This window comes from Microchirus variegatus, assembly GCF_963457635.1.
Source record: "Microchirus variegatus genome assembly, chromosome: 13".
Lineage (NCBI taxonomy): Eukaryota > Metazoa > Chordata > Actinopteri > Pleuronectiformes > Soleidae > Microchirus > Microchirus variegatus.
Window position 1 is genome coordinate 6,916,682 of NC_139814.1, and position 20,511 is coordinate 6,937,192.

The following is a 20,511-nucleotide window of genomic DNA, read 5'->3' on the forward strand; positions in this document are numbered from 1 at the left end:
GAAAACTGATAGTGCAAAAAGTACAGAAAATGTTTAAAACTGAATTGAATTTGTGAAATTTGGAAATACGTCAGTTTAAAGTTAACTTGGCTCACGGTCTATATTTTGTGACTTCTGCACAATTATTGCTACTTTATATCACATCATAAAAATGTGACAGAAAATGAATCGTAACTTTGACTCAACAACACATGAAATGGAAAAAAAATGTGACCTATAAACGCACACCCCCAGGATGTCCATATAAGGAGTTGTGTATTATTCCCACATCAATTTACCATGGGTGCACTTGCGGCCGTGTGAGCACTAAAGCCTTGTTTATGCCACTGTGGTGTAGGGCCCTGTAGACGGCGGGCAACCTACAAGCATGCACAGTGCCGTTAGTTGCAGTATTCGCCTCTACGGTAGGGGACTCTCAGACAGAAGAGTCATACAAACGCTTGTACAAAGCGGACCTGCTCGGCCAGTCTTCCCTCAAAGGCGTCCATGTTGAAAATGAAGAGTTGGCGTGCGACGCAGCCGACAAAGTTACAAAAATTCAGAGGTGCCCCGCACAGGATACGACATCATTTATGTTATGCGGCCGGCACACTACGGCGACCATAAACCATAGGGTTAAAGCCAGACATGGACACTGTGTTGTTTTTTTTAAACCATTTTTATTTAAGCAAGCAAAGGTCAAAGGAAATTTCACAATAAGAGGCTTTAGCAGCCGGGAACATTCAAACATTTAAAAGGGAATAAAATGGCAGAAAGGAATGCTTTCAAACTCAGGTCACCACTAAAAGCCCTCAATCATTTTTTTATTTTAACTTTTTCTCTTTTTTTTTTTTTTCTTTTTCTGTTTAACTCCACAAACAAGGCCTGGTGTCAACATCTACCCTAAGCCTGGCTGGAGACTTGTTGCCATTGACTTTTAAAATATTATTTGACTTCTTTTACTTTGTTTTGTCTTCTTTTTTTAAATTTTCACTGTTAAATTCTATTTTTTTTTTTATTGTTTTTTTCCCCCATTGACGACGTTAATCTCAAGGATGCACATTCCTGTGAAAACACAAAGATGTAAAATAAATTAATACCAAATATGCTTTATAATCAGAACAGTATCACTTTAAAATAGACTCAACAAAAAGTTTGGCTGATATGGACTCCCTTGAAGAATACAATGGCCCAGATGACAGAGAACAGAAACTGTTCAGATCCCCAAAAAGATCCCAAAAAGCAGCAGTAGAAAACTAGTCTTACCTTGGGTTCAGACACTTGGGACAACAGTTGCATTTGTCACACTCTTCTGGGCGTTCTCCTTGGCCTGGTGGGCCTGAAGCACAGCCACTGCCTCATCCACCTACAAACATCAAGTCAGATAATGTGAGTCACAACTCGAGGTCACAATATCCTGATTGACGTTATTGAGTATTTAAATGACTTCACAAAAACTGATGAAACGCCCACTGAAACTTAAAAACGCATTCCCCGAATGCATGAACAGCAGCAGCCCTTCTTGCTGCAGCTCTGAGAAGGATTCAGTGTAATGTGACAACGAGTGGTCCTACATGATCACATGACCACAGGTTAGCCATGAGTGGTTATGCTAATAAGGAGAAAACATGGGAGACAGCAGCCCCCGCAGCAAAGTGTTTGAAATTGTTTTATTATTTCCTGTGGCTTGTTTGCTGCACAATTAACCTCACAGCAGAGCATCTGAATGTTTACCCTGAGTTCGACTCAGTTTTTTACACTTGTAGTTCAGTTATGAGTCTTTAACATGTTTGTTTTCCTGAAACATGATTTCCATATAATCTGGAACCATATTTTGAAAAGGATATTAACTAATCATCACAATTGCCAAAATCCCCAAAACATGTATATATTGTTTTTTTTGCCCATATCGCCCACCCCCATCAGCACCACAGTTTAGAGCAATCCAAAAGTTCACTGGATCCACCAGAAGTGCTCCTGGTATTACCATAGCCATAATTTGATAACATTAATGGTTAATCAATATGATGTAACAATTTTAAAACTTAAAAAAAAGAAAAATCATAATACACCAATTCAACTGCTTGTTCACATAGGTAGATCTGTCATAGGACTGCATTGTGAAAAAAATGAATTGACCTGTACATCTGTTGACCTCTCAATATTAACAAACTCAACTACTGACCTTTGAGCGCAGAGACTCTGGAGATTCCAGCATGTGGAGCAGCTCCGAGTTGTCAATCTCCAGCAGCATGCCTGTGATCTTTCCTGCCAGACTGGGATGCATGTTCTGGATCATTGGGAAAAGACGCTCACCTAGAGGAGTGACACAGTGAGAACTTTAGACAGGATGGAATTCACCCTAATATTTTGTCTTGGTGTGATAAATTCTGTGTCATTTGTCCCAAATTATTGAAGCGATGCCGTTTTAAAACAGCATTCTAGGTGTTAAGTGTTTGGAGCGACTAAGGATAAAGAAGCACAATCTAAGTGAAAATCATGCTATGTAAGGCTGACGCAGTATCTGCTCCTGTTGCTGGATCTTACCCAGCATCTGCTTCTGTTCCTGTGGTGGAGCAGCAGCCAGCATGGAAGCAGTCAGAGGTTCCTGTCCTTGAACGTGGACTGCAGGCTGAGGAGACGAAGAATTACCAGTCAGATTGAGACTTTTAAACACAGAAAGCAGAGTAGGTGAATTGCCATGCAGTCCTACCTGCTGCATCGCGACTGGTGACTGAGCAGCCATGTGTTGCTGGGGATTGCGGACTCCTGCAGCGTACTTGTACTGAGGGACTCCACGCACTTGGTTGGCCATTGCGGCAGGCGAGGTGGCTCGGGGGCCCATTGTCTGAGCTGCTGGACAAAGAGACAAACCGATCAACACAAAAAATGCAAGAAAAAGAGAAACAGTGTAATAAAACAGGCTACTAGTCAGGTGACTGACCAACACGCTGAGTGGCCATCATGCGAGGCACAGAGGCAGGTCGCATCGCGTTGAGGGTCTGAGGCCGTGGTGCTGAGGGACGCATGACTCCTGGGATGTTCTGGAACTCTATGAACCCACAAAAATATATAAATATCATGTACAAGTACAAACGGCTTCTGTTCTGCTGCTTTTAAAATGACAGTAAATATACACAATGACAACGGGACACTCACGTTGGTGACGGGCACCTGGGGTGGTCCAGCGTGGGCTTGGGCGCAGCTGGGCCATCTGGCCAGCAGCTGGGTAGTAAGTCGCGCGATTCTGGGTCTGAGGTATGGCTGCCATGAAGTATCCAGAGGGCAGAGCGGGCTGGTAGGGACTGATGACTGGGTTTGTGACCGCACGCATGCTGGCCATGCGCTGCATGTACTGGTTGGTCAGGTGGGCTTGACGCTCTTCTTTCCGCTGGGCCAGGGCAACATACAGTGGCTTGGTGGCTACGATGCGTCCATTCATTTCAGTCACAGCTTTAGTGGCCTCCTCGGGAGACGAGAAGCAGACAAAGCCAAAGCCTTTGCTGCGTCCACCTTCCATCATCACCTGAGGGGAACGTCCAATAAAATCAATTCTAGATGAAGTATTATGGCTGTTATTAGCAATAACTACTGGCTATACATCTGCATGGTCTCAGGGCTGTAACTGAGGCCACATCTACAGTACATTACTCAATTTTCAAATCAAAAACACATGGATTCTGCTCTAGTTTCCGCCCATGTTTTAGCCCCAAAAACAGAAAAGCATGAATATGATGCTGGCTTGTTTTTTTGTATGAAAACCTTGAGGCTGCACTTGGACAGGCAGAAACACAGACTTTTAAAAATTATGACTCACCATCCTCCTGACTTGTTCTAACTGGCCACAACTCAACTACTGGCTGATAACAAAAAGCTTCCCGTTTACATGCTGTATATCATTATTGCCAATCATGTGTATAAATGAGGTTAAAGGAAAACAAAATAGAATGGACGTAGGCTGAATAGTATTATCTAAATTATAATTCAATAAGTGAACAGCTGAGGGGTTACCTTGGTACTAGTTATGGTGCCAAATGCTGCAAACTCCTTTCGCAGACGTTCATCATCAATTCCATCATCAAGATTCTTCACGTACAAGTTGACGCCCTGAAAAGGAAGACAAGCAAAAGTAGTTAAAATGTGTGTTTTCTTTCTTCTTTTTTTTTTTACATTTGAGATGTGCAGAAACAGTCATTGTATATTTAAATTAATGTTGTTGTCTGTAATACATATTCATCCCCACAGTCTATGGTGAAGAAACGTGAGGCCCATGAACTACAGTCACTGTTGCAGCCATTTTGGCCAGTGCAACCTACTAAACAGAGAGCACTGAATTTGACAAAGCTGCGTTTTTTTCATCTAGTTTTTTTTTTTTGTATCATGGTCTATCACTCTGGTTTTGGTTTGGCCAACTTATCAACAGAGAAAGAAACGTACATTGTAGCGAGTCATGCGATCTTGTTTCATTTGCTCAAATTTGCGCTTGAGCTCCGTCTGTCGCTCAATTTTCTTCTGCGCACGTCCGACATAGATCAGCTTGCCGTTCATCTCCTTCCCATTCATCTCATCCACAGCCTGCAACAACCAAGACAACAGAGTCAGCTTTGGGGCAGGAAATGGTTGAAATTCTCAGTGGGTCAGAAAACTCGAAAGCCCATCTTACTTTCTGGGCGTCCTCGTGACTCTCAAAGCTGACGAACCCGAAGCCTCGAGACTTTCCACCATCATCTGTCATGATGCGGATACTCATGGCATGACCTTAGCAACAGAGTAACAACCTTAGTGACTGTGCAAAAATGCCAAGGAGGATGCAAAAATGCGAATGTTTGAAAAAATATAGCAGAATGAAATACATCCAACTGACCATATTTGCTAAAGAGCTCTCTCAGCTTCTCTTCATCCATGTCGTCTCCAAAGTTTTTGATGTAGACGTTTGTGAACTCCTTGGCTCGGGCACCAAGCTCAGCCTCGCGTTCTTTGCGAGATTTGAAGCGGCCCACAAATCTGTGAAGTGTAAATTTAGAAATACAATTTGAGAAATAAAGATAAAGAAAGAATACAAATTATTGAACCGTGTTGTTTAGTTAGTACTGTAAGATGTCTCTTTACATTATTCAGCTAATATAAATAATAGCTAAGATAAACACTCAGAAAAAGTATTTTGTTTCATTTCACACATTTCTTTGCACAAAACAAATGTCAAAACTAGACAAACCATTCACTTACACTTTGCGGTCATTGAGCAGCATGCCGTTCATTTTCTCAATGGCTCTTTCGGCCGCCTCCTGGGTCTCAAAATGCACAAAGCCATAGCCTTTAGAGCCACTCTCATCGCAAACCACCTTAGAGAAGGAAGACACATGTTGTTTTAAGCCCCACACACAAGCAATAACAGAATATTCAACGTAAAAAGGGTAATTTTACAAAATGAAGCATCTCAGATTCTTTTTTTTTGCTATGGGACTGTGCTGTGCGAAAAAAACAAAAACCATCATCTACCAATTGTATCTTGAGAATACGTCTTTGCAGGATCACTCTGGGACACTAAGCGTAAGGTATGTGAACTATAAATTATCTCAATCTAAAGGTTTGAGATAATTTATAAAACCCATTGAAATACAAAAACACAGTTTGCTGACCAGCACAATTCCCATGGAATATCTATGGAAACAGCATATACAGAATCAAACTGAGAGAATAAACTGATTTTATCTAACAAATTTGTTTAGTATTCATTAGGTGAAGGTATCACTGTTAAGCCCAATTTATACTCCTGCGTAAAGTGCTCTGCGTAGCTACGCAGAGTCCTCTGCGTCGACGCAGAACCTGTCGAAGAGCCTCTGCGTCGTCTCCGGGTGCACGGAATATTTTTTAAGTGTCCGTCACTCCGTCAAGGGACAACGGAGACGGCAAGAGCTGCGATTGGTCCTCAGGACAGGCCGAGCCAAGCTGCTCTGTGCCGGCTCTCAGTGCGCTCCGGGCGTCCTGACAGAGGCGGAGCTGATCCCCGCCGATAACGCCGCTGCCGAACTATAAATACGTCATATCTTAACACACACAGCACATGTTTAGACTCTAAATGGCCAATTTCTCGCCTCAAATTATCTTAAAACTGCGTTCCGTGACACAGAAAAGTGAGAAACGGCCACTTTTTCAACAACAACAGTCTTTCTCTCTCTTTCTTTCTCGGACGCCATTGCTCACTGTAGCCAGAAGCACAACAACCTTGCGCAGCGACCCCTACTGATCGGGCGGGAAATTGCAGCGAGTGTCCGTCACCACGACGCAGAAGTATAAATGCTCGAGGCGTCTCCGTGGTGACGCAGACGGATAACGCATACGCAGTCGGAGAAGTATAATGTGGCCTTTATGAGTAGAGGGTCTTTCCCCATTCTACAGTCTGAATGAAACACTTGGGACCCTTCCAAACGCAAACACATGCAAATTGTGCTTGCACTCAAAAATGTTACACCACTGCAGTGACTGTTAACCATCCCCCCCAGTTTTAGGTTAGAAACAGCAAAGCTGACATAGCCCAGGGGCTTTTCTACCTTGCATGACAGGATGTTGCCAAAAGCAGAGAAAGTGTCATATAGAGCTTTGTTGTCGATGGACTTGTCCAGATTCTTGATGAAGATGTTTCCCACGCCACTCTTTCTCAGTGATGGATCACGCTGCGACCACATGATGCGCACAGGCCGTCCCTTAATAACATCAAAGTTCATTGTGTCCAAGGCACGCTCAGCTGTGGAGGGGATACAAAAACAGGGAGATGGTTATTTATGTAAATATTCATACATTCGCTATAATAGTATTTAGTTAGGTGGGGTTGTGTTTCTCCTGGATTGAAGCTGCTGGGAAAGAGAATAACATTGAAAAACAAGCATATCCCAAATTAGCATAGCCTCGACTCATGGTGTCATGGCCATTACATATATTTACATCTGTTAAAAGGTGTAAATTTCCTTTCTTTACCTCCAGGACAAATTAACACATTTCCCGAGGCATGCACTTTCAACTCCAGAAAGTACCCAATCCCCGATGCGATACTAGGTGTCGGTCCGATACTCTTCAAAATCATTGGCTCCAATATACAATACAATCGAAATATCCTACATATCGCAAGCTTCACTATGTAAATGACAAAAATGTAAATAAAAATCAGCAACAACATTTTAGTTGAATCATGTTGTGGACTGTTTATTTCTCCTTTATGGAAGAAGAACATTTGTAAAACAGTTGGAGAATTATGTCTTTGAAATATCTTGAAATGGCCAGCATAAATGTGTTGTCTTTAAAAAGATCTAAAATGACTGTATCAGACTGATATTGGTAGATAATCAAGTTTGTGATATTGTTATAGGACACAAAAAAGTAGTATTGTGCCATCCCTCGCTGAAAAAGCAGTTTCAACTCCGAATCTTGTTATCATTGGAACACCAATTCAGCTGCAATCTACAGTACCATAGATAACATAACATAACCAAAGGAAAGTTTAATTACAGTTATTGACTAAACAACTTTATCAAAATGCTGTACTACAGTTTATTTATGCTACCTTATGACCAGGGTAACCACACACTATCCTCCCGCTGACTCATCCTGTTCTGTTAGTTAGTTTGTAATATTGGAGCAAATATTTCTTAATTGATGAGATATGATCTTGTGAAATAAGAATACTGAGAGGACAAAAAGGGTCCAAGACAGCAACAGGGAGAATACATTTTAGTCCATTAACATTGTGTGAGAAAATTACAAAAATTCTGCCTATTCTACCAAGTCCATGACATGAAGAGGAACACTAAACTGTTCAAAAATAGTTTGCTCTTGTTTTGTTTTGGCATAAACTTCCCTTAATATTGTGCCATTTAAATGTAAAACCTTAAAATTGATTGATTGCTTGATTCAACAGAAATATCATGACAGCCCAACATATAAAAACCAGAGGACAAACACTGTGCTCTGTACTTTCTTATCAATGGCAAACAGACAACTTTTGCTTGGGGGGATGGGGGGTAGTTTGGCTTTGGGCAGAGCTAACATATTCAAATGTTCCTTTGAAGACGCAAACGTATTACTTTCAACTGATGAAAATGCTAGGTCTCCATCCTGACCAATATTTTCATTGCCAATTATTATGTTGATATTTACTCCAACAATACCTTATTTACAAAAATATATTGAAATAAAAAAATAAATAAATCAACCATCTGAATAATTAATGGTTGATTAAGCAATTAATTGTTGGCCCAAGGCAGCACTTTAGATTGAACAGCTGTGGGCGTAGTATACATAAAAATCAAAGGTGCATAACAATATTTCTACAAATAAATTTTCCCCACAGCAGGACAAAATAAAGAACTACCTTCTCATTTTAAAACAGAAGTCAGAAGAAATAATGCTTGGTATGTAAAGGCCACCATAATGTGTGTTATAATCTGCATTCCTTATGTCATTAAATTAAAATTAAATTTGTTTTTTTCAGACTGTTTATTAAGGGATTAATGGATCAGTTGTTCAGCATTTAAGGTTGAAACAGATTGGGTGTTGTCCTAACAGAGAGCAAACTGAATTGTGACAGACCACTGCTACATTACAGGGGTGGGGTGGACTGGGCAGGGCCGGGCCCTGGTATTTTTCGGTTACGCCACTGCTGGGAGGTTTAACAGAGGAGACCCGACAGACAACATGTCGGCCGCAGTCACGTGTGGAGCAGAGATGCTGGCTCCCCACTTTTCAGCGGCTGTCATTTATAGAAAACGTGTATTTTTGTACAAATTGAGACCTCATATATGTTCACAGATACAGATTACATACCGTCCGCTGGCTGTTGGAAGTTGACATAGGCATATCCGAGAGAACGCCGGGTGATCATGTCCCTGCAAACCCGGATGGACAGGATAGCACCGGCGGGGCTGAATTTCTCGTACAGCATGGCCTCGGTCACATCTGAATGTAGATCCCCGACGTACAGGGAGGCCATGGGATAACTGGGGGCACTGGGGTTCATGTTGGTCGGCTGTGGACAACGTTAAATTTGAACTAAAAAAAAAAAAGTTGTCGGAGCGTCACGTCAGGACGGTACGGTGGTAAACGTTAGCAAACGAACGTACGAAAAATGACAGTATGTCGACTTGTAACGGTATGAAAACTCACTCGACTCTGACTCGACGAAAAAAGCTAACGTGACTCTAAACCGGTCTCCTCTAAACCACGTCGACTGGAACACTCGTGTTAACGTTAGGCTGCTTTTTCTTCTACGTTACCGTCCACTCCGCGGTTGTCCACACTCCAGCTTCTCCGACTTGTTACAATAAATGATTTTTTGGCTTTTTTTTTGTATGTTTTAAATTTTTTTTTGTTTTTTTATTTTTTTTATAGAACGTGTGCCGAGCAAGCTCAGGAGCACACACGCACTCACATAGCACTAACTGCCGGGGTTGAGGGGTGGGACAGGACGGGGAAGTCGAGGTATATATACGAGAGGGCACGTTATCTACACGGACCAATCACCTTCAAGTACACTGGAAAAAACGTCAACAAAGGGGCGTTAACCACAGGCTGTACGCATGATGATGCAATCACGCAAGAGACGCAGGCCGAAACTGGACAAACACACACACATGATTGCGCAGCTATTCTTGTCAGGACACTGCATTGACTTTAATTCATTTTCAACAACCTAACTAAAGCCGTATCCCTAACATCAACCATAACCAATTAATTCCTGTCCATAACCACAATTCACATGTTAACTGTAACCTTTATCGGCTCTTCAGAAATTAAGTTCAGCCTTTACAGCTAGGCTTTGGTCCCCATGAGGACTGCTGGTCCTGACAAGGTAGGAGTAACAAAAACACACTTTCTTACACACATGACAAGCTCAACTTGTTAAACAGAAAACTGTCCCAGATTAAAGTCACAGTTTTACAGAGGACACATGGAGACGCTTTAAAGTGATAGCTGTCATTGTCAGCAGCACTGCCATCACCTACAACATGTGGCCCCCCAATCGATACCATGCGGCCCCCCACTTAATATCATGTTATAACGAAAACATGGCCCACAAACCTCACCGTCTTTTAAACACAGTGTGTAGCTGAGGCACAGCTGCCAGCGAGGTGATATAATATAATATAATATAATATATGTTTGCTAGCAATGACTTTTTATAACAGTAATAAGACATTTGGTCATAATTATCCTATTATTAAATGTATCATATACAACATTCAATTACATATATTAATACGCTTCTTAGCGAATGGCAGTGGCCAAAACGGCTCCTGGCACAAATTTGAATTACTATATATGTAATATATATTTTTTTATTATTATTACATTAATTTTGCTTCATAAATAGTATTATTAAGTATACGTGTGATATCATGATGCAATATTGTGAACAGTGGTTTTTTTTCCCACTTTTTTCCCACTTAGGCCAGCCCCCTCTTGACCACATTAGATACACATTGGCCCCCCGGTCATTTGAGTTTGAGACCCCTGAACTAAAGGCTAACCCAATATGTTTGCTTGCATTTAAGTAAGTGAATCCATTTTTATTTATATAGCACCTTTCACATTTATGGAACCACAAAGTGCTTCACAGGGAGATACAAGTAAAATACATAAAATACTGACAGGGTAAAATCATAGGTTTGTTTAAACAAAAAAAACTGGAAAAACACACTAAAAAAAGAAGGACCCTAGTCTTACTAAATATCTGGTTAAAAATAATATTATATATACTTTTTAAAAGTGTCAACAGTGTCTAGGCAGTGAGGGGAAAAGGGGAGAGCCTTCCTATTTCAACAAAAATGTAAAAAGACTATTACAATAGTCTAGACGCGAGGATATAAAATCGTGAATAATCATCTCCAATTCAACCTTCGACACAAGGGGTTCAATATTTAAGCTGTTAAGAATGTTACTCAAAGGACGTAGCAGATTCGAGGATAACATGGCTCTGAACACAGGGCTGAACAGATGAAGCTAATGGGCCAATGTGCTGTTTATCGGAGGGAGGACACTGTCAGGGAGCATTTCTGTGCTATTAGACACTAGAAACTGACTTTTGTAAACCTCCCGTTCTCCATTTTCTAGCTCGTAGGACACAGGGCCTGCTGTTCTACTGCTGCTTTGTTTGGTAATATTGTGTCACTTGGGTAAAGCCCAACATTTGACCATGATAACGGAGGCAGCAGTAGATTAACAACTCTTGATTTTCTCTATGGACTTTACCAAAGGGAGTGAGAGGTTTACAAACGTTAGTTTCCAGCCTGAAAATGCATATATCTTTATAGAAACAGCTATCATAAACATTGTTATGTGAGCCTTTGATATAAATTCTGTTTTCTCCTCTGTCCAATGATGGCAATGTGCTAGATTAGACACTGGGTGAAGTCAGTGTGAACACTGATGAAACTCAAATGACATGGGGGCCAAGAAGTGTCCAGTCTGATCGTGGTTATGTGACAAAAGTGACTTAATATGGGAAATTATTATTTTTGTATTAAGACATAACCAGGGAAATCCCATCGAGATAAATAACCTCTTTTTCAAGGAAGTCCTGGCCAAGATAGGCAGCAGCAAATACGAAACACTGAACAGTTACACATTTACACAGTTAAAACACAAACAGAAATCGATTAAATCCAGATTAAATTACCAAGCACGTTAGGAAAAACAAGTGCATGTTGTAGAGTCGGCCTCAAGAACTCTCTTAGCTTAAAATCAATAATATTCATGATGATACTGTATTTCACAGAATTTCAAAGTTTGTTAAGATATGGGTCGATGCAGTTGACAATAAAGAAAAAACATGTATGAAGTAATATGAAATAAAATATGAAGTAGCTCATACATACTGTATGTAATTTTAATACATTTAAAAGTCTGATATATATATAACTTAATATATTATTATTGTTTGTATTATTACTAAAACATTGCCCACTGTTTATGACAATAACTAACAATCATATTTAGTATTGTAATCTGTCTATAATCTCGCTACAGGCAGAGGAAGCCATGGGCCATTGTAAGTTGACACGAAGCATACAACCACACTTAAAAAAAAAAGAAACTATCCCTTTAATTTGACCCATTTCAGTCATGTGGTATGTTGCTTTCATTTATCAGCAGCAATCACAGTGTGAGTTGAAAGAGAATGGCAGACACAGCCTCTGATTTACTCCACTGTTTCAGCCTTTTGATCAAATCCTTATCTCTCACAGATGTTTCTGTCTGTGATGAACCTGAGACTCGATCTTTGACATGATGTCACAGAATGACTGTTCATACACTATGTGAATGTCAGCAGTGTTTTTGTGAGCTCCATGACTGTGGAAAGAGGAACTGGGCTATGTTCACATTACCAATCATATTGTTTGATTCAGATTCCGTCAGATTTGCCAGTAAATATTCATACATTATGTCTTACATCTGACTTTCATGTGAACGCACACATACAGTATGAACGCATGAATGCAGATGACGTGTAAACCGGTGCATGGATGACCACATCAGGAATTTTGATCCTGGATGAACAAAAACAAGCCTAGTTTGCCATGTCTGAGTTTGAACAAATGATTTGTATTTTTGTAGATAAATAAAATAACGTGAAAAATATCAGTATTAGGGCATACAATACAATGTGCATGTTTTTTTTTTCATCCATTTTAACCCTAAGAACATAGAGCATTTCAGCTGCTTTTTTTCATTTCTATGTTAAAACGTACAGTATAAACAGAGGCTATAAGAATGTGCAATATAGAGTAGGCATTCTGATGAAAAAAAAAAAAACATTTTCACCAACTATATAAGCAACCTGACCAAAAAGTACTTAAAATGTTTAAAATTGGATTGAATTTGTGAAATTTGGAAATACATCACAGCTCAGAGTTCACTTGGCTCGTTTTATGAACAAAAAGAAAAAAGTAGATTTTTGTGACGTTTGCACAATTATTGCTTCATTATATATCGCTACTAAAAATGCAATACAAAATGAATCATAACTTTGACTCAGCAACACATAAGACAAAAAAAAAAGCCTGAATATGTGACGTATGAACACACCTCCCCAAGATGTCCATATAAGGAGTTGTGCATATGGCACACTATATACAGTGGAAACCAGAACCAGATTTTAGTAATCCTAATTGACCTAAAACAGTTAACGTTTAATGTGATTTAATGATAGACAGTGTGACAAATAAAGGTTATGTGTATTTTTATACAGTGTATGTAAACTTCTGGTTTCCACTGTCTATCATATTTTTAAGTAACCAACTTTAGATACAACACAACGTTGGATGAGTCACTTTAACCTGGTAATGTGATTGTAGTCTTAGAAGAGGGCATTACCTTTGATTCAGTGCAAGAGGTCACATGAGTAACAGTGCTTTGTGTAGGAGCTCATTGATTTGTGTTTAATATTGAAAATTGTGTTTCAAACGCCACTTCAGAGACACAGATTGCAGCCCGGAGGCCACTCGTAGTTGTGTGAATGCTGAGATTTACAAGCAGCCACTTCACTAACAGTTCTCATTCGTTTGCAGCAACAAGGGTGCATTGTCTGGTCACCAAGGATCTTCATAAAACATCTCCCAGTTCACACAGTGACTAACAGCAAACCAGTCCCACGAGCTGACTGTAGTGAAAGAAAACACACTTGATTTAAATGTTTTAATTAATTCCACTTGCATGAAAGCCAAATAACACACCCAGAGTGCAACTTGCAAATTCTCAACCAGACACTGCTTCTTTTAAAACCAAGATACTGTAAGTAGAGGAAAATGGCACACACTGTGACAATTTTACATGTTACGGTCAATTTATAATCAGAATTAATTTGCCTTTGCACAATGTAGCTTTTGGTTAGAAAAGTGTTATTGTAAACCCCCTGGTTCAAGCTAAAACCGAGGCAAAAACTGCCAGTATCAAAGCACTGCTAAACCCAACACCAGACTACAGAGAAATGTATATATTCCAGGAGTCAAACCAAAAGGTAAAGGAATAAAATACACAAAAAGAAACTATAAAAACACCTGTATCGAGTAAAGAGAAGAAGAAAAAAAAGAAAGCCATATCAAAGTGTACTGTTGAACAGATAAAATATCAAAAGTTACAGTACTGAGCCATTTTAAACATGTTTATTTTAACCTAATCCGTTTAGATCTCATCATGTATTAAGAAAATGGAATGTAATCCTCTCCAAAAACAAACAAACATTGAACTAGTTTTCACAAGTGGCCATTCATTCAAAAGAAAAGAAAAGGAAAAAAAAATCCAGTGCCTGAATGGACAGAGAACCCACAGAGCCATGACATGTACCATCTGTAAAAAGATAAAAATCACTACCTGCTACACCAACAGTGTGGGAATAATACAAGCAATGTTGTAACAGACCTTTACCCAGACAAGTCCTGCATCCGTATCATCAAGGCGAGAAATCAGATGAGAATTCATTCACGGGGACTGCAATGATCACTTTTACATGTGGTACACAAAGTTGTTGACCCAAGTATTACAAACATTGAAAATGTTTCAAGTAAAAGCATAAATTATCAAAACTATATTTGTCTTTTCTTGATTGCGCTTTCGTACGACAGCAGCAGTTTGCTACAGTAAGTAAGGTTAAAGGAGAATGAGGCTGATTTGGATCTAAAGGAGGGCGACAAGGAACAACAAACATCCACTGGTTCACACAGTGTGTAATAACCCCTTCCTTAGAAAACAAAAAAACACATCTATTCCATTATTGTTTCAGTGGATGCGCACATACAACACACACACACACACACACACACACACACACACACACACTCACATTGTGAGTGGAGTGTAAACATACATATATGTGCATGCAAGTGCACACACAACTACACACACACACAATTTAGGCTGGTGAGAGGTAAAGAATTGTGTTTTTGTTCGTCTCTGAAGTTCAATTCTCAGTTGTCTGCTCCACGTCTTCTCCCTCTTCTGTATTCTCCGACACCCACAGCTGCAACAAAACAGGTTTATGGGATTAGTGCATGTTCATACTGCCCTTTTCCAAATTGCATTGGGTTCCTGCTCAGTTCACGTAACCACACACACACACAAAGCGCTTGGAATGACAAAAATGTCAGTTCATAGCTCAACCCAGAAAATAAGCAGGCTTTCAAGACTGAACCACAAGACCACTGTGTGTGCGTTATAGGCTATAGTCAGGGGAAATCATGAATAGTGGAAAGATAATCAAGGTGGCCCACCAACTTGCCATTTCTGTTAAACTTCGTAGTATAGTGCAACAAACTCCGTAACGACACATTCTGGATTACAATGGTTTCAGAAACGGAAACACATCTTCAAAAACAAGTTTTCTGATAAAAAGGAGTTCCACTTGCAGAATTGTGTTTCAGCTCCGTATCAATGTGTCCAGACTAGACACCTAATAAATCTGAAAGGATTCTCTCTGCGGTTTGATTAGTTTCAAAAATTGCATCCAACAAGCAACAACAATGTTGCAACAACAAAAAATCATCAGGCAATTCTAAACTGAAACTGAAAGTAAAGGTTAATTAAAGTTTTTTTTAATTAACTTTAATTAAATTTAATTCGACTGCTAGCTGTAAACAGTTAGCAGTCGAGTTGTGCCTGAAAGAAACAAATCAGGGAGTGAATTCGAGCAACTGCGTCCTCTTTTTCCAAAGGGCTCAGATTTTGCCCGGGTCAACTAAACTGTCCGTCTTCTTCTTTCCACCAGCAGAAACATACAGAATTTATGACAACAGAGAAGCATGGATGTAGCCCCACACTCTAAAATAATCCTAAATACACTTGATTCAAGACACAGGAGATGAGGAGCAGCACATTTGCAACTGAAAAATTAGACAACACTGGTAATAATGTACATTCAGGGTAATGGATTTGGCACACTTACCGTCAGATTGTCTCTTAGGAGCTGCATGATCAATTTGCTGTCTTTGTAGCCGTCTTTGTTGTCATTTTCAGCATTATTCATCTGTGCTTTAGCATCATCATAGGCCTGGAGGAGACGAAAATACACATTAGCGTTCCCAAACAAAAAAAGAAAAAAAAGAAAAAGAAAATCACTCACAAACTGATTTGTATGCGCTTTCCCTGCACTTATAATAATTACATTATTTAAAAAAATTATAATACCAACCGAGTTATTCTGATAATTTAATAACAACCAGGATTGGAGAAAAAATCTACATGCTTTATCCCATTTACTATCCGTTTTCACCACAATTTGAAATTACTATACTATTCTTTACTCAATTGATGTGCCTGAACCTAACCAGAGACAGATATCCATGCTCTAATGTGTGTGTTCAGCTCCCCCTGTGGGTAAGCACCCATCATCTCAGAGCAGATCTTCCATGACTTTACATGCACACTAGCTACAAATGACAGTCCTTATACAAATTTTCTTTAGAATTTTCTTTTCAAATGGAGACGAGGCAGTGAGAAATAAAACACTAGTTCTTACCTCCCGGGCCAGTTTGCAGGCTTCCTCACGTGAACGGACAATCTCGTAGTAGAAGACGGAGAAGTTAAGAGCAAGGCCAAGGCGAATTGGATTTGCTGGTTCCATTGTTGTTTTGCTCAAATCCAATGCCATGTTGTAGGCCCCCTTGGAATTCTCTTTGTTTTCTACAAACGGGAAGACACCAGACATTTCAAATGAGACAGATTTATTTGTCAATTTCTCCTCAAATTGACAGTTTTGTCCAACCATGAACCATTTTAGCTCTACTGACTGAAACTGTTTGTCCAAACAATGGACATGGGCCAATATATCATTAAAAAGTGAATAAAACTATTAGGATAAAATGGAAATAATCTTCCTCAACTGCAGCCACTGTGTGACAATTATGGATCCAAGACTGAAAACACAAAGGTGACTGACCAACCCTAAAAAGGTATTACAGAGTATTTTCCATTGAGCTGCAATAATACAAATGTTTTCTGTGCAGATGAGTGCTTTAAAAACAATGACTTAAGACAATCTGTAATTACAGAGATTTAAAAAAAGAAGAAGAAAAAAACCCCCCCCCAAAAAAAAACAGACAGTCCAGGTTGCCACAGTTACAACAGAAATTGCTCAAAAAATGCTTCCCAGCAACAAGCAACCCCAGTGTTGCCCTTGTTGCTATGGTAACCCAGGAGCGGCTCTCAACTGTATTTTAGCTGACAGTTCTAGGTCAAAGATGGGGAGGGTATCAGTGACTTGGTGACCAGAGGCAGCCTGGTCTGCTAACCTTAAGGAAGACCGCTACTGATCAGCAGTCAGCTTCCAAAATATGTATAACAGACTGTTACCATTTTAGCATCTTAAACGCAGCTACATCTTTTTGAGTATAACCATCCCCACCACTGCCGTTTATCCAACTTAAAATGTTCAAAAGAGTGATAAAGTGGAGGTATTTGCACTTACCGTCATCACTCTGGTTTACTTCAGCCAGGTAACGGTAGTAGTCTCCCTTCATCTTCAGGAAGAAGACTTTGCTTTCATTGTCTGCCTCACAGGACGGGATCAGATAGTCATCAAGCAGTTTCTGCAAGTGAAGGCAGCTCTTGAGGGGACATCACCATTATAGAAATACCAAGTGACCTTGAATTGTCATCATCTCTGTAATCGCTCTGACCTTATCACTGCCACAACTGTTTTAACCTTCTGTTCATCATTCACCAAATGAGGACAGATTTAAAAACTGTGAAGAAAGCTGAAATGAAAAAAGTTGGCAGGGCAGCGGGGCTGCTTGCTTGTCTGTCCTTGTGTGACTTTTTAAAAGTAAGAGCAGTTGTAGTTATATGTAAAAGAGAACATCATGGTAAAAATGTGAACTCATTTAAGTCTATTGGTGGGTTGCAATTTGCCTGATTTTATTTACTGTTTCGACTATTAAGTCATCCATAAAGACCTTTTACTCTTAAGCAGGATGTCGCATTGAAAAAAACAGCTCTTGATTATATAGAATAATGAATAAACTGTTTTGCAATTTGCTGTTTGGTCAATTGCTTTACAGAGAAAGGTCAACAACGTTCTTAGAAAATGTGCAATTAAATTTGGTGTAAAAAAAAAAAAAAAAACCTGCAAAACTAGTAATTGATTAATTAATAAAATTACTGAGGTGTGAAAAAGATGTATTTGAGTGGTTTCAAGTGGTAGAATTCCTTACTGGGCTGGGTATACTACGTGAGATACATACAGCTGGCTCGGGCCTAGAAGTTTTCTATTAGGTTATCTTCAGAGAAATATTTTACATTTTATTAATTCGATTAACTCGTGTTGCATTTTGCATCTCCCAGACAAATAATTTTAGGTCAGATTCTTCACATTCTGGTGGACTCGCATCCATTTCCTTGACAACACCTGGCTTTTTACCATGTTACACCTCTTTGTGTTGATCTACCCACCCCCTCTCCTCACCCGACTTCCTTCCAATTATTTACCCACACCAATAATTGCCTTTGGTTCTTACCACAACATCATCGCAGACTTCTTTCAGCTCCTTCTCAATTTCCTCTTTGTACTCCGTTACCAACGGTTGGTTGCTGACGTTCTGCTCGTGATTGTAAAGCATCCTCCAGGAGGACCTCTTTGCCCCCACCACATTCTTGTAAGCAACTGAGAGTAGGTTGCGCTCATCATAGCTGAGCGGACTGTCCATCGCACTCATTGCGACCTGCTTCATTTCTGCAACCATGTCATCATATCGCTCAGCCTGTTCGGCCATTTTGGCCAGCTGTACATTATCGGACCTGTCTGCCATGGCTCCTGTGTAGAGGGAAGAAGAGAGGAGAGTGTTAGGAGAGAAAAAAACAATGGCTAGAGGATAGAGGTAGATAATGTTTTTTTTCTATGGCCAATGCTGATCTGTAGAGATCACTGCAGCCAATTGCTGATCAACTGTATTATGCAGTTTGTTTTGGTCAAATTTGTCCGGTTCTTTTGTAAATGACAAAACTCATTAAATGACACTTATGATCAGTCTCATAGTTATAAACATTAATAAGTAATAACTGGCTGTTTAAATAGTGTACTAATGCCAATTATTAGAAATGGCAATAATCAATCTTATGAACTCACTTACCAATTAATTGATCTAACTCTGGTATAATGTCATCACACTTTCAAGAAAAGACGACAACTTCAAACCACACCTAAATAATTTACTTCCATCTTCCATTTGAGACAGAGAAGGACTACCTGATAGAAAAACCTCATTGGATACTTATTTCCTGTTTTTGCTTTGCTGTTTCCGTCAATCAAATTATTGCTCAGATAAGCATTATATTTAAAAAGGTCCTGTGTGTTGTTTGTGACATTTAGTGGTGAGAACGTCAGAAAGAATGTTATTCATTGTTTGTGTAGTTTGCTTATATCCCTTGTCAATAAGTCTTATTCTAATGCTACAAAAAACAAACAATATTTATTTTAAAGTGGCTATAGAGTAGTTAGCACTGCTGCCTTTAGAGCAGAAGACCCAGGGTTCCAGAACTGATCAGAACAAGGGCCTTTCTGCATGGAGTTTGCTTGAAAACCCTATTTAGAGTCTAAATTGACTGTATGTGTGTGTTTTTTGTCCCTGTGATGGACTGGCAACCTGTCCAGGGTGTACCCAGTCTTTCGCCAACTGTGATTGGCACCAGCAACCCCCGCAACCCTCATGTGGAGGATAAAGTGGTAGAAGATGAATGAATGAATGATTATGTAGTTATACATACATACTTCCATATAGTATATTTACATTTTTGCCAGTAAAACCTCCTAAATGTTACACATTGGACCTGTCTTATATAAACATATTTGCATATCAATGCTTTCCAGCAACAATATATTTTTTTACAGCAGTGAATGTGTGTGTGTGTGTGTGCGTGGCCACACTATAGAATTAGCAGACACCTGCGCCCTTCTGAGGAATGTCGGTCACCCAGTTTCGTGTCACTCTCTCACACACACACACATAGAAATTCAGTCCTCATCTTACCGAACTATCATCTTCAAACTATAACGACAAATATTCTGACTTTAGCGCCGGTGAACGGCAGACAGGACATCACGAACACTGTTTGAAGTGAAAAGAAAAGAGCCTCGCACACTTCAGTCCACAGTAAACGCCCTTTTTTTTGCTTCCCGGAAACAAAATCACTGACACTTTCCGAGCATTATTTGTCATTTTTTTCCCCTCCCAGCTCGCTTGTTTCACATAAACTAATTTGCTTAATAGCATAGCATAAAACTGTCTACTGGGCACGAAAAGCATAATAAAACTCGAGATGCTTTCAAGTGCATGGACGCGTCCCATTCTGTCAGCGGCGAACAATGACTGTGCAGCGACCTTTACTGACTCTCTACCACAACACTCGCTCTATATGAGTGATTCACGGTGAAATAAACACTCTGGGTCAAACATTAACTCGACTGTGCGCAGCAGATAAAGCGTGAACTGACCTGAAGAGTTTCCTCACGACGCTGTTCCGACTTCCCGAGCACTCAGCTGACGATCTCTCCGA

At 39.8% G+C, this 20,511-nt stretch overlaps 2 protein-coding genes across 3 annotated transcripts; both read right to left on the bottom strand.

The window, feature by feature from the left end:
- Nucleotides 1-652: 652 nt before the first annotated feature.
- LOC310935487 (polyadenylate-binding protein 1-like) lies at nucleotides 653-9,413 on the bottom strand. Of its 2 annotated transcripts, none has more exons than XM_083899399.1 (14): nucleotides 8,797-9,413; nucleotides 6,531-6,724; nucleotides 5,206-5,321; nucleotides 4,844-4,983; nucleotides 4,643-4,737; nucleotides 4,417-4,554; nucleotides 3,991-4,086; nucleotides 3,139-3,505; nucleotides 2,924-3,031; nucleotides 2,693-2,832; nucleotides 2,527-2,611; nucleotides 2,165-2,295; nucleotides 1,246-1,345; nucleotides 653-1,044 (listed from the first exon to the last, which is right to left on the bottom strand). In XM_083899399.1, the coding sequence occupies exons 1-13, from the start codon at nucleotides 8,987-8,989 to the stop codon at nucleotides 1,253-1,255; spliced, it is 1,896 nt and encodes a 631-aa protein (XP_083755525.1). In that variant the 5' UTR covers nucleotides 8,990-9,413; the 3' UTR covers nucleotides 653-1,044; nucleotides 1,246-1,252. The 2 variants fall into 2 exon arrangements, with proteins under 2 accessions (XP_083755525.1, XP_083755524.1); XM_083899398.1 differs by having other exon boundaries at nucleotides 2,693-2,835.
- A 4,247-nt stretch (nucleotides 9,414-13,660) lies between these two features.
- On the bottom strand, nucleotides 13,661-20,486 carry LOC310935461 (14-3-3 protein beta/alpha-B-like). Its single transcript, XM_083899363.1, has 6 exons — nucleotides 20,450-20,486; nucleotides 18,477-18,772; nucleotides 17,429-17,549; nucleotides 16,481-16,644; nucleotides 15,908-16,012; nucleotides 13,661-14,986 (listed from the first exon to the last, which is right to left on the bottom strand). The coding sequence occupies exons 2-6, from the start codon at nucleotides 18,765-18,767 to the stop codon at nucleotides 14,927-14,929; spliced, it is 741 nt and encodes a 246-aa protein (XP_083755489.1). The 5' UTR covers nucleotides 18,768-18,772; nucleotides 20,450-20,486; the 3' UTR covers nucleotides 13,661-14,926.
- Nucleotides 20,487-20,511: the final 25 nt, after the last annotated feature.

Coding starts and splice junctions, on each gene's coding strand:
- LOC310935487 (XM_083899398.1), bottom strand. CDS start 8,989: ATGAACCCCAGTGCCCCCAGTTATCCCATGGCCTCCCTGTACGTCGGG. Junction 6,725..8,796: donor CTTCCAACAGCCAGCGGACG/GTATGTAATCTG, acceptor TCCCCTCCACAG/CTGAGCGTGCCTTGGACACA. Junction 4,738..4,843: donor AGAGCTCTTTAGCAAATATG/GTCAGTTGGATG, acceptor TCTGTTGCTAAG/GTCATGCCATGAGTATCCGC.
- LOC310935461 (XM_083899363.1), bottom strand. CDS start 18,767: ATGGCAGACAGGTCCGATAATGTACAGCTGGCCAAAATGGCCGAACAG. Junction 16,645..17,428: donor AGTAAACCAGAGTGATGACG/GTAAGTGCAAAT, acceptor TCCCGTTTGTAG/AAAACAAAGAGAATTCCAAG. Junction 14,987..15,907: donor TCCTAAGAGACAATCTGACG/GTAAGTGTGCCA, acceptor GTTTTGTTGCAG/CTGTGGGTGTCGGAGAATAC.